Genomic DNA, 13,298 nt, shown 5'->3' on the forward strand with positions numbered 1-13,298 from the left:
TGGTACTATTTGCCCAGAAACCTGAATGAGAAATCAATTGTAGGAACATTGAACAGAGTATTCCGTCTGAGGGACTAGCTGAAGAAATAGCCTGAGGCAGCAATGAACTTGGCTCTTAAGGTGATGTTGAAGAAGATAATCCAGAGGATGTGACCACTGGTTGACCTTTGAACTGGGCCCAGACAATGGGAGATTCTTCACCCCTCCTACCCTTCACTGTGAGAGATGTTCTAAGGACAAAGACTGGAGGGAATAAGGTGTTGAGACCATTGGACATGACTGAACCCAGTTAAGGCCTCTGTACATACTTAACAACATTCTGGCAGTAGGTGGGTGAAGAGATTTACTTGCCTCTCCAGAGGTAATGTTAGGAGTTAGCTGGCCAGTTAGGTAGTCAGGGCTAGGGTCCTTAACAAGAAAATATGATGCAGTCAGGACAGCTAAAATAAAACAGCACTGACATCCTGTTTGCAGCTTAGACAGGACCGCACTGACATTCTGCTTTGCAGCCTTTGCAGAAATGACTTGTGCAAAGCATCCTAAAATAAGACAATTAACCACAAAAGCATTTGTCAATACCATAGGCAAGGGGCAAGTAAGACATAAGCTCCCAAATGTCAGCAAAAAATAAAAAGACCATCAACACGTAGACATCAACTAATAGGCAGATGCAAAAGAGCTCATAAAAACCCCTAAACTTAGAAACTCTGAGGGTATCCCACTTGCATTCCCCTCCCTCTCCAGGAGCTTTGTACTCTTTCTTGCTCAATAAACTTTGCTTTGCTGCCCACCACTCTTCATCTGGTCTACCTCTTCATTCTTTGAAGTAGCATGACCAAGAACTGCAGGCACTAAGGGGACACAAAATCCTTTAACAATAAGCCTCACAAGTAAGTTCCCTTGCTTACTAAAATCACCGCCTGTACATCCAGATTTGTCTGCCTCTTCAGTCTGTCCTTACCCTCTGTTTACGGGGGCCAGTTTGCAAACTAACACATGAAGTGCTTTCTAGCAATAGGTAAAAAACTGCACTTTTAGGATGTTCCAGGCTTGTGAGTTTTAAGCATTTTACATGTAGTTCATTTTATCCTCAGGAAACTATGAGGTAAGTAGTATCTCCATTTTCGGGAAATAGAGGCACAGAGAGGTTAATTAAGTTGCCCAGAATTACACTGCTAGGAAATGTTGGAGCTGGGATTCAAACCCAGAGTCCACTTTCATAGTTTTTACACAAGAAAAATTGGAGTACAAAGTAATACATAAATCCCTTCTAGAGCACGGCCCTTTATGCATTATTAAATGCAGAACAAACCAGTTGGGTTCATTTATTCACTTATCAAATACTTATTGACGCTTACTATGTACGTCACTATTACAGGTGCAGGGGATGCAATAGTGTACCAAACAGACAAAAACCCAGCCTTTTTGACATTCACATGAATGGGGAAACAAAGAGCAAAAGTGAACTAAATAATAAAAGAATCATAAGGAAAAAAGAGGGAAATAAGGATGACACAGGGGAGTGGAGTGGGTTGAATTTAAAAGAATGCGATCCAGGGAATGCTTCACTGAAAAGATGAACGCTGAGAAAAAACCCAAGGCTTCTGGAACCCAAGATCTGGCCACACTTCGCGCACACTTTACGCATGCGCAAGCACTCACATCCCCTATGCTCGGGCGCCCTCTACTGTCCCTTTGATCGCGCGCAGCCGCAGCAGCCTGCGGCGGGACAGCAAGACCGGAAGTGCAGCACCCTCCCCTCACCCTCCCCTTCCAGCTAACTTCCGCTTACCCCGCCCGGGCCGCCGGACCGGAAGCGCCGAGCTCGAACCCCATCCTCTTCGTCTAGCTTGAAACCGGGGCGCCGTCAAGATGCCGGTAGGCGAACCAGTTCGCGGTGTGGGAAGATGGCGAGAGCTGGGGGGGAGAGCGGCGAGAAATTGTGCATGAGCTGAGAGAAGCGGGCCGAGGAGGGCAAAGAAAAAGCGGGGCCTGAAAAGGGAAGAAGCGAGAAAAGGGGGCCGGTCGCTGTAGGATTGAGTCGGCCGGGGGGGTGTCGGGCAGGGGGGACGGGGCCGCGGCAGAGTGGGCCAGAGACCCTGAATGTGCAGAGGAGGCTGTCTCGGCCCCTCTCGCCCCCTTCGCTCCAGTGCCGACCCCTTCTCTCTCTTTTTCCGTACTCCCCGACTCCGGCAGGATCCCCAAAGATTCACTAAAGCCGAGAAGCGAAGGGCTGTGCTTCTTATTTTTCATTTCTCAAGTCTAGGGTCCGGCTTCTTTTTCTCCCTCCGGCAGGCCCACTTCCTCTTCAGCCCTAGGGGGCGGGTCCCTCCGGCTGCTTTTTACTGTCATACCCCACTTCCCGAACTCCTCCTCTGTCGCCCCGGCAGTGCTGGCCACTCTTAGCTGCCGGGTGTAGGGCCGTCAGAGCAGACGCAGGGTCCGCTCCTGGTTTCCCAGTGTTTCTGTTTTCGTGTGCCTCAGGGTAGGAGTAAAATTGATAGTGGTCTCGTTGTCCTTCATTTCTGACAGCCAGTCTGGTGGCTGTCATTATCGCCATCATGGTCTCCATTTTGCAGATGAGGAAAAGAGGTTCAATAACGTGATTACTCACACACAAAAAACATAACTGAGCACCTGCTGCATGCCAAGTACTGTTACAGCAGTGTGTAAGGCCAACACATCCCTATACTCAAGGAGTTTACCTTTTAACGGGGAGACAAACATGTAAATGTAAATAAAGAAAGGTTTGTGGTTTTTTTAAGGTTTATTTAAATCTTAAAAAAAAAAAAAAAGGCAGAGTGGCAGGCAGAGGCGGAGAGAGAAGCAGGCTCCCTGCTGAGCAAGGAGCCTGATGCAGGACTCCCTCCATCCCAGGACCCTAGGATCATGACCTGAGCTGAAATCAAGAGTCTGAACCACCCAGGCTCCCAGAAGATAGTTTCAGATAGTGGCAAATGCGATGGAGGAAATAGATGGATAACAAGACAGCTGGCGAAGGGGTGGAGGCTGCTTTAGATGAAGCATTCCTGTGACAAAAAGGAACAAGCTCTAGATAGAGATACTTACTTGATGAATCCTGTCGTTACCGTTCAGTTCCTGCTGTGTGCCACACAGGCCCTGAGCTGTATACACACTGCATGTAAATTATCCCATTTAATCCTCACAGTGACCCTGTGAAGTAGATACTTATTGTTCCCATTTTGCGGAGGAGGAAATTGAGGCTCAGGGAAGTATAGTAACTTACCGGAGGTTTCAGTACTCCTGGTAAGTAAAGCCAGATTTTAAGCTAGACTTTTAAAGAGTCCCGGGCTCATTCCTGGACTTCCCTGTGATTCCTTGTTTAATACCTGCCTCTTCCGTTAGCTTGAAGGTTCTTCAAGGGCAGCGATCATACTGGTCTTGCATACCATTCTATCACCATGCCTTGCACATAGAAGGTGCTTGCTAATCGTTTGGTGGGTGAATGAGTATGTGAATATATGTATATGAATATATTAAAGAAGCTCAGATATGCTTCATGTGTTACTAAAAGCCAGACATCTTATAAAAAGCAGAACTAGGAATCAGTATACAAATTGTTCTCATAGGGGCACCTGGGTGGCTCAGTGTGGGTTAAAGCCTCTGCCTTCGGCTCAGGTCATGGTCTCAGGGTTCTGGGATCGAGCCCCGCATCTGGCTCTCTGCTCGGCAGGGATCCTGCTTCCCCCTCTCTCTCTCTGCCTGACTCTCTGCCTACTTGTAATCTCTGTCTGCCAAATAAACAAATAAAATCTTTAAAAGAAAAAAAAAAAGCTTAAACAAATTGTTCTCATAAATGTGATTTCCCCTGCTCCTTTAAATCATACCTACCCACTGAGAGCAATAGATATCTCTTCATTTTATAAATTTGGAAACAGGCTAAGAGAAGAAAAGTGGTATCTTGGTCAAACACAGCCAGGAAGTGGCAAAACTGAAAATCTAGTGCTTGGGTTCTGGTGCAACAATAGCTAGGGGGGCGGTATACCCCTGATGAATATGGTGTCTGCCTATTTTTGTACCATAAATAACTCCCACCAGTTACCAATGTGGTGTCACTGAACATGGAATTGGAAGATGCACAGTAGCACACCCCTACATAGTATTTTCGGCACAAAGATACAAAAGTGATAAATAGGGGTGCCTGGGTGGCTCAGTGGGTTAAAGCCTCTGCCTTCGGCTCAGGTCATGATCTCAGGGTCCTGGCATCGAGCCCCGCATCGGGCTCTCTGCTCAGCGGGGAGTCTGCTTCCTCCTCTCTCTCTGCCTGCCTCTCTGCCTGCTTGTGGTCTGTCAAATAAATAAATAAAATCTTTAAAAAAAAAGTGATAAGTAACCTTAAGATCATAAATGATATGAAATAATTTTTTAAAATAGGAAATAATGGATTTTGAGTATTTATTACCATGTTTTTAATATAATCTACTTAGTTGCAAGTTTATATAATTTAATTTTTAGTAATGGTTGCATTTAACAACCAGCTTGCCTCAAAATTTGTCAAAATTTGGGGCACCTGCCTGGCTCAGGTGGAAGAACATGCAACTGTTGATCTCAGGGCTGTGAGTTTGAGCCCCACATGGGGTGTAGAGGTTACTTAAATAAATAAAAATATTCTAAAAATTGCTCAAGGGCACCTGGATGGCTCAGTTGGCTAAGTGACTGCCTTCAGCGTCTGGTCATGATCCTGGAGTCCTGGGATCGAGTTCCGTTTTGGGCTCCCTCCTCAGCAGGGAGTCTGCTTTTCCCTCTTGCCCTCTTCCCCCTCATGCTCTCACTCTCGAATAAATAAAATCGTTTTAAAAAATTGCTCAAGAGGTGCTTGGGTGGCTCAGTCAGTTAAGCGTCTGCCTTCGGCTCCAGTCATGATCTCAGGGTCCTGGGCTTAAGCCCCACATTGGGCTCCCTGCTTGGTAAGGAAACCTACTTCTCCCTCTCCCCCTGCTGCTCCCCCCTGCTTGTAATTTCTCACTCTTGCTCTCTCTCAAATAAATAAAATCTTTAAAAATAAATAAATAGGGGCACCTGGGTGGCTCAGTGGGTTAAAGCCTCTGCCTTCAGCTCGGGTCATGATCCCAGGGTCCTGGGATCGAACCCCACATCAGGCTCTCTGCTCAGTGGGGAGCCTGCTTCCCCCACACTCTCTGCCTGCTGCTCTGCCTACTTGTGATCTCTGTCTGTCAAATAAATAAATAAAATCTTTAAAAATAAATAAATAAATAAATAAATAAAAATTTAAAAATTACTCAAAACTTAGCATTTAGTTTTCATGAGCCAGTAAGAGCCAGCTCCAGCATATCGCTGCTATCATCCCTTTTTCCTCCTCTCCTAGTTAATCTTGGGTGGGTTCCTCATATTTCCTTTGGAGAAATGTTACTTGTCTGCCCCACTGATATTTGTTCTCTTTGTCTCCGTATTCTTACCTGGCTCGCCACTACAGGCTTACCACTCATCTCTCATGGATCCGGACACCAAACTCATTGGAAACATGGCACTGTTGCCTATCAGAAGTCAATTCAAAGGACCCGCCCCTAGAGAGAGTAAGTTGAAACTTCTTTCCATTATTTTCAGATTTTCGTAAGAAACATCCAACAACTAGGGGCACCTGGGTGGCTCAGTGGGTTAAGCGTCTGCATTCAGCTCAGATCATGATCCCGGGCTCCTGGGATTGAGCCCCACATCGGGCTCCTTGCTCAGTGGGGAGCCTGCTTCCCTTCCTCTGCCTGCCTCTCTGCCTACTTGTGATCTCTCTCTCTCTCTCCCACTCTGTGTCAAATGAATACATTAAAAAATCTTTAAAAAAAAAAAAAAAGAAACATCCAACAACTCTCTGACGTTATCAAATCAGGCAAATTCTTAGCTCAGTCCTCTGTCTCTGACTGCTCTTATATTTTCTGTTTGCTTGGTAGATACACATTCTAGACTTTTCAAGAGCATGAGTATATGTTGTATCTAGTAAGAAAGTGTATTATTGCTCCTGAGATCTCCTGGGTATTTTGTTGAGAGGGAAGAGGAAATGTGCTTAATTCTCAACACTCTTCTGTCATCACTCTCAGTTCTTACAAAGCGCTTAATGCTGCTACTTCTGTAGAACACCATGTCCCCATCCTTCTTCTGTCATAAAGCTGGAGGGGAAAAAAAAAAAAATTTAACACCTTCCCCCATCTATACCTACTTCCTTTATTCATTTTTCAGGATCTTCATTTTCATAGTACCTCGATCTTAAATCTTAAGTGTCCTATATAACATTACACATTGTTTCTCTTGCTTTTTTCAGTTTTATATCTTTGCTTTCTTTTTTGGTACTTTCTCTTTTCTCAAACCATTTCTTACTCTTTAGAAAGCCTCATTCTTTTTAGACTCTTCTGACACATTCTTAAATGTTCTGCCAACAGTGTAATTTGTATTATATTAGACGTGGTTTCCCTGCACCCAGAAAGCATCTGCACTGAGTTCCATTCAAGGTTTTCAGGACCATGGTTTTCATTGCCAATTTTGTACTGACCCCATCTTCATTCCTCTGCCAGACTATTTGACGTGACCTCTTTTTCATTTTGTTCTCAACATCAGTCGAAAGCTCAGTAAACTAAATAAATTTAGTGCGTCACCACGGTTCTTACTTGATTCCAAAGTGAAGGAAAAGGAACAGATGGGGAAAAAAGACCGAAAAGAAAAATAATAATCTAAAAGAATTACAGTGCAAAAAAAGAATAAAAAATCAATATTGGCCCAGATTCCTTGAGAAGAACTCTTTTAAATCTGTACAGAATACCATGTAGCATATCAGAAAGTGCAACTGACCAAGGATGGGGTAGATCTAATTACCACCTCTGCAACAATCCTTGGGCCCTTGAGGGAGAACAGGACCCCAGGAAACCAGATCTTAATGGTTTCCATAGACAGGGAATGAATCCCTAGGGCGTGGGATTAGAACAGAACTACAATCATGAAGGAGTTACAAGCCTGTGCTGTGAGCTGAATAACTGTTAGCATTAATTAAATTCATTTATTTACATTCATCAGACACCTTTTTAACACCTTTGGGTGCCAAACACCCTTCTAGGTTCCAAATCTTCCAAATCAGTGTTCCAAATCAAATAGCCCCCCCCCCCCACATTGTTACGTTTAGAAGAACTAACTGGTTTTGTACACACTCAGTCCTCTGAGGAAGTGTCCTTTCTGCAGATAAGAAAATTGCAAGAACAGAAGTCTAGAGTTAGAATTCTGTTGGAATTCTTTAGCAGGGGAATAAGCAGGGTTAAAGACAGCTGAATCAGAATACTAAACCTCCAGGATTACTTTGTGTTTCTGCTGTATGAGAGAGTTAGCAGTCATGGACTAGAAATATAAATAACTCTCTGGAGGGAAAAAAAAAACAAACCTGTCTCTGCATTGCTGCAACCGCCTGCCGGATATCAAGACCCTGGGATTTTGACCTTTTCAAAATAAGAAAAGGAAAACAAAAAACTGCCCAAGAAATTGTATAATGAGATCTGTCTCTGTCACAACAGTATTTCTGGCTTTTCTCAGTCTCTAGCCACCTAGAACAGCTTGTACAAGTATATTTTAAGTCACAGTTTTCATAAAAAGAAAGACGTATGTGTGAACCCAGTGTGTTCCTAAATGACAATTGAGACTTTTTTTTCCCTTGAAACTGCAATATGTTAATTCATGTAAAATTACATTGAATACTTCTTATTTTTAAACAACAGTTTATCAAAGTTAGTCTGTCTCATTCTATTTTTATAAATGCATTGAGAGATGTCTGGAGTGATGTTCACCAAATGTTAATAGTAGTTATTTCTAGGTAGTGAGATTTAGGGTGACAATAAAATATTTTTCTGTACTGATTAATTCATTTTTAATGAGTATACTTTTTATAAAAACAGTAAAGCTACCAGAATAAACCATGGGCTTATTTTTCTGGAAATTGTTTCTAAAGACCTTATGTTTCAATGGCTTTGTTTTATTTTACTCAACTCCAAGAGTTTTGAGTATTGAGCTGGGGTTTTTTCTCTACAGCTTTGTCAACTGTTATTTTTACGGTTAGCTAATGTTCTCTGCCTTCCTCCCCTTATGTCCTGTTTAGCAAAAGATACAGATATTGTGGATGAAGCCATCTATTACTTCAAGGCCAATGTCTTCTTCAAAAACTATGAGATTAAGGTAAAATACAGAGCTTTTAATATTTAATTTAGTTTTCTGATGGGGATAATAACCTCCCTGGCAATCAGGGTTGTTCTGGGGAGTAAATAAAATTGAATGAGTTTGTATGACCTTAAAAACCCAGAATAGGGGGAAACACATACACACACACACATACACCCAGAATAGTGCTTAATACTAGACTCTGTATCAGTATTAGTTTCTCATTTTTCCTCCAAAGTCTATACCATGGGTCAGCAAACTATAACCTGAGGGCCAAATCTGGCCCACCGTCTCTTTTTCTAAATAAAGTTTTATTGGAATACAGCCACATTCATTTTTTAACATATTGTCTACGGCTGCTTTCACGCCACAGCAGCTGGATTGAATAGTTGTGACAAAGACTATTGTGTCCACAAAACCTAAATTATTTAATGTCTGTCCTTCCCTAGAGGAAGTTTGCCAACCCATGATCTAGACGTTTTTATTCATTCAACATTAACGAAGCACCTACTGTGTGGCAGTCCAGAACTAAAAAAATTCTGCATTGTAGCTGTTATTTTTATATACTTTTGTGTCCTGGACCTGAGATGGAGAAATAAAGAAAAGTTCAGTGATCCTGACCCTTCCCTCAACTACCCTTTCTTCCTTCCTGCTCTTCTTTCGAGGAATGAGGTCAAAAGGAAGTTTAGAAGCAGGGTGGCAGAAAAGGAGAGGGGAAATGGAAAAAAAAAAAGAACTTTCCTGAGTTCTTCCTATAAACAAGTTACAGGAATGTCAACAACTTTTCTTGATAATATTCTAGAATATGGAACTTCAACCTCTGCTTGCCAAACTTTGACCCTTTGGAGTCAAACAGGGTGTGAAATCTATTTTGTACGCTTTCGGGCTACAAGTTGTAGTCTAAACATCCTATGATATTCACAGTGTTTGTTTTGTATTTATTGCTTGGTCTACCTGTGATGTTTGTAGTAGGTGTAAATAAATGTAATTCTGCCACGTATCATTCTCTCCTGAATGTCATATGTTCTTAAAAATAGGGGCAGGTGTAGTTTGGGTTCTTTTTTAACTGTAAAATCTTTGTAAAATCTGACCTGAAGTATGTGCCACTCTTGCTCAACACCTAGTCTTCACATTTTCATTTTGGTTAGATCCAGAGGTGGGCTCTTGGAGCTCTTCAAGAACAAGATACACAGGAAGTATCTGCTTCCTCCTTTAGAGTCAGGAATGCTTTTATTCTCGACAGAGATCCTGAAGTGAAAGGATTTTAAAAATTAGCCAGCCATATGGTGCACCTCCGGCTTTCCAGGCAGCTCTGTTAAACTCTCCTTCCTCCCTGAGGGAGGGAGGGGCTGCCGGCATAGCTCCCTAGGACCCAGAGGCAGGGCAGCTCCACAGCTCCTGCAATTTGCAGGAGTTGGCTCCCTCCCCCGGAGCAGACAGAAAGGTGGCTTGGGAAGACTGCCTTTGGCGAATGAGGACTGTTGACGCTATAGAAACTACACTTGCACAGTTTTCAGTTGATCCTCAAAAGACAAAGCCCGAATTCATTTCTTGCACGTGATAGTTAACGTTTTGATCAGGACTGTTTTTTAACTTTTGTTCTCCCACCTCCCCTCGCTCCATTCCCTGCAGAATGAAGCTGATAGAACCTTGATATATATAACTCTCTACATTTCTGAGTGTCTAAAGAAACTCCAAAAGGTAATTAGACTTGGATGATTGTCTACCAGAAAAACACAGTACTAATACATGTTCACCCTCCTACCTGTCTGGACTCGTTGAGACTTTAAGCGCAAGTAGATAATACTTCCTCCCCCTTAGAGCATGGACCTAAGAGGAAAATCTGAATGTGGGTTCTAAACTTGTAGTGTAGTTAACTAATGAGAACATAAGGGGTCTAAACTTGTAGTGTAGTTAACTAATGAGAACATAAGGGGCTGGTGTTTTAAGGCTTTGCATGTATCTTCCCAAGAAAGAAATCTTTCTCAACCCCAATTTAAGAACTCTGAGCCAAGGATATAATTCAAGGGTTCATGAGCTTGAGTGGGAAAAAGATTACATCTTTCTTTTCACTAAACTTGTAACTGAGAATTAGCATTTAATTATTAATGTAGGCAACAACCCACAGTATCATCAGCTATACCTGTGACTTTTTCTCCAGTAGAAGTCACATTTTCCTTTTTTTAAAATTTTATTTTATTTTTTTATTTGACAGAGAGAGAGCAAGCACAAGTAGGGGGAGTGGGAGAGGGAGAAGCAGGCTCCCCGCCCCCACAGCATTTTCATATTACATTTAGAGTTGCGGATATTTTGACATTTCATTTTCACTCATTTCAGATACTAGTTATTAGGCCCATGGCCTGGATCTTGTCATTTAGTGCATTAATAAAGAAGCACATGTATGAGTGTGTCATAAATTTGGCTTTTTAATATTGTAATTATTGTGTTTGACTATAATTGATTTCTTTTGTAATTTTGTTATTTTCATTCATTTAAAACATTATTCTGGGGATATCTGGGTGGCTCAGTCAGTTAAACATCTGCCTTTGGCTCAGGTCATGATCCCAGGGTTCTGGGATCGAGTCCTGCATCAGGCTCTTTACTCGTCAGGGACCCTGCTTCTCCCCCTGCCGGCTGCTCCCCCTGCTTGGGCTTGCTCTCTCTCTGACAAATAAATGAATAAAATCTTTTAAATAAATAAATAATAAATAAATAAACAAAACATTATTCTGAGCAGTCCACAGGCTTCCCTGGATTTCAGAAGGGCACCCAAATACATTAGTAATCCCAGACATATCTACTTAGACTTAAAAAATTACAAATCCTACGTTATTATCTTTTTCTCTCTAAAGTATGTATATGTGTATAATTTTTTTTAGTGCAATTCCAAAAGCCAAGGTGAAAAAGAAATGTATACGCTGGGAATCACTAATTTTCCCATTCCTGGAGAGCCTGGTTTTCCACTTAATGCAATTTATGCCAAACCGGCAAACAAACAGGAAGATGGTAAGAACAGGGTTTCTACCTCCCTCTCTATGGCACAAGATTTCCTTCATTTGACTTTTTAGCCACCCCCCCCGCCCCCACCACTGTCCTTGTCTTGATTGATGTACAGGTCGAGAATGGACTCCTTAGCACAGATATTATCTTATGAGTCACTCTCACAAAAGATTCTTGGCAACAAGTATAACACATAGAGAATCTTTTGAACCAAAATAGTTATAAAACCATTGGGACTGTCATTTCTATTTCTTAATCCTGTTTGAATGTGTGCAAGTGTATTGCCAGCGTCATTGTGCAGACCAGTGACCAGCCCAGGAGGGATGCATTCTCAGGATGTTCTTTATTGTTCTGCCCGCTCCTTACTGTAGAGGTGATGAGGGCCTACTTACAGCAGTTGAGACAAGAGACTGGACTGAGACTTTGTGAGAAAGTTTTTGACCCTCAGAATGATAAACCTAGCAAGGTAAGACCCTCGCTTTTATCTATTTAGTTGATAAATAACCTTTTATCATGTAACTACTATTAAACAAAATGAGGCCAGAATACTTTGAGTTTCTGCATTGCGGTGTTAACTCCGAGTATGTGCTTAGTACATGGTAGGGATTCAGTGAGTCACACTGCATAATGAATCGCATATAATAAACATTTTTGGTTGTATGTTCTTATATTAAGGCATTGTAAACCCATAGGGCAGATTTTTTGTGTGAGATATCTTGAACATATTAACATTTTTTTATCGTCATAATTTTGACTGACTTGTGAGTCAGAAAGACATGTATTTTTACATGTGTTTTCAAGAAGTTTATAACATAAGGGATGACAGGCCAAGATTAAATTTTGTTATTACATAAATTTCTATTCTGACCTTACCTTGAACTTGCACTGTGATTTGACCACCAGTGTTCATTCTGTTTTATCCCCTCTTGTTAGTGGTGGACTTGCTTTGTGAAGAGACAGTTCATGAACAAGAGTCTTTCAGGACCTGGACAGTGAAAAAGAGCCTGGGCAGACACTTTCCACAGCCGTGAGCAGCATTTTTCGGCAAGATGTACACAGTTCTTTGCCTTTATTTGATAAAATTTTATACAGAAGAGAGAAGAGAGCAAAGTGAAGAGAAGTGTCTTCACTCGAAGAGCTCTTTGTCAAGAATCTGGGTGGGGGAGGGAAGAATGGGTTGTTGAAGGGTGATTTGAACTTTCTGCAGTGTTAAGCTGGTGCTTAATAAAAATTAAGTAAGAATAAAGAAATTTCTAACATTCCATGTCAAAAAACTTTATTGCTCATCTTTGACATTCACTTAAAATTTTTTTGAGATACTGTTCACCCTTTTAAAGTGTACAATTCAGAGGTGCCTTTGTGGCTCAGTCAGTTAAGCGTCTGACTCTTGATCTCAACTCAAGTCTTGATCTCAGCATCGTGAGATCAAGCCCCACATTGGGCTCCATGCTGGGTGTGGAGCCTACTTCAATACATACATACATACGTACATACCTACAATTCAGTGGCAGTCACCCCTCCCCCATTCTTTACCTCTTCCCCTGACTACCGCCACCCCCCACTCCTTCAACCCCCAGCAACCACTGATCTACTTTCTGTCTCTATGGATTTGCCTCTTCTGGACATTTCACATAATAGGGTCATATAACATGTGGTCTTTGTGTCTCATTTCTTTCACTTAGAATGATGTTTTCAGGGACGCCTGGGTGGCTCAGTTGGTTAAGCCGCCGCCTTCAGCTCAGGTCATGGTCCTGGGGTCCCGCGATCGATTCCCGCATCAGGCTCCTTGCTCGGCAGGGAGCCTGCTTCCTCCTCTCTCTCTGCCTGCCTCTCTGCCTCCTTGTGTGTACTCTCTCTCTCTGACAAATAAATAAAATCTTTAAAAAAAAAAAAAAAGAATGATGTTTTCAAGGTTCGCATGTTACTACACTAATAGTTCTCCATTCCTTTCCTTCTTTCTTTTTCTTTATTGTGGTAAAACATACATAACATTACCATTTTAACCATTTGTTTAAAAGATTTTATTTATTTGGCAGACGGAGATCACAAGTAGGCAGAGAAAAAGGCAGAGAGAGAGAGGAAGCAGGCTCCCTGCTGAGCAGAGAGCCCGACGCAGGGCTCCATCCCAGGACCCT

At 42.1% G+C, this 13,298-nt stretch overlaps 1 protein-coding gene across 1 annotated transcript; it reads left to right on the plus strand.

The window, feature by feature from the left end:
• Positions 1–1,705: 1,705 nt before the first annotated feature.
• On the plus strand, positions 1,706–12,431 carry ARPC3 (actin related protein 2/3 complex subunit 3). The gene is made up of 7 exons (XM_080822204.1): positions 1,706–1,878; positions 5,456–5,555; positions 8,105–8,181; positions 9,796–9,864; positions 11,043–11,169; positions 11,535–11,629; positions 12,097–12,431. The coding sequence occupies exons 1-7, from the start codon at positions 1,873–1,875 to the stop codon at positions 12,157–12,159; spliced, it is 537 nt and encodes a 178-aa protein (XP_080678330.1). The 5' UTR covers positions 1,706–1,872; the 3' UTR covers positions 12,160–12,431.
• Positions 12,432–13,298: the final 867 nt, after the last annotated feature.

Source organism: Martes martes (assembly GCF_963455335.1).
Source record: "Martes martes genome assembly, chromosome: 13".
NCBI classification, from domain to species: domain Eukaryota; kingdom Metazoa; phylum Chordata; class Mammalia; order Carnivora; family Mustelidae; genus Martes; species Martes martes.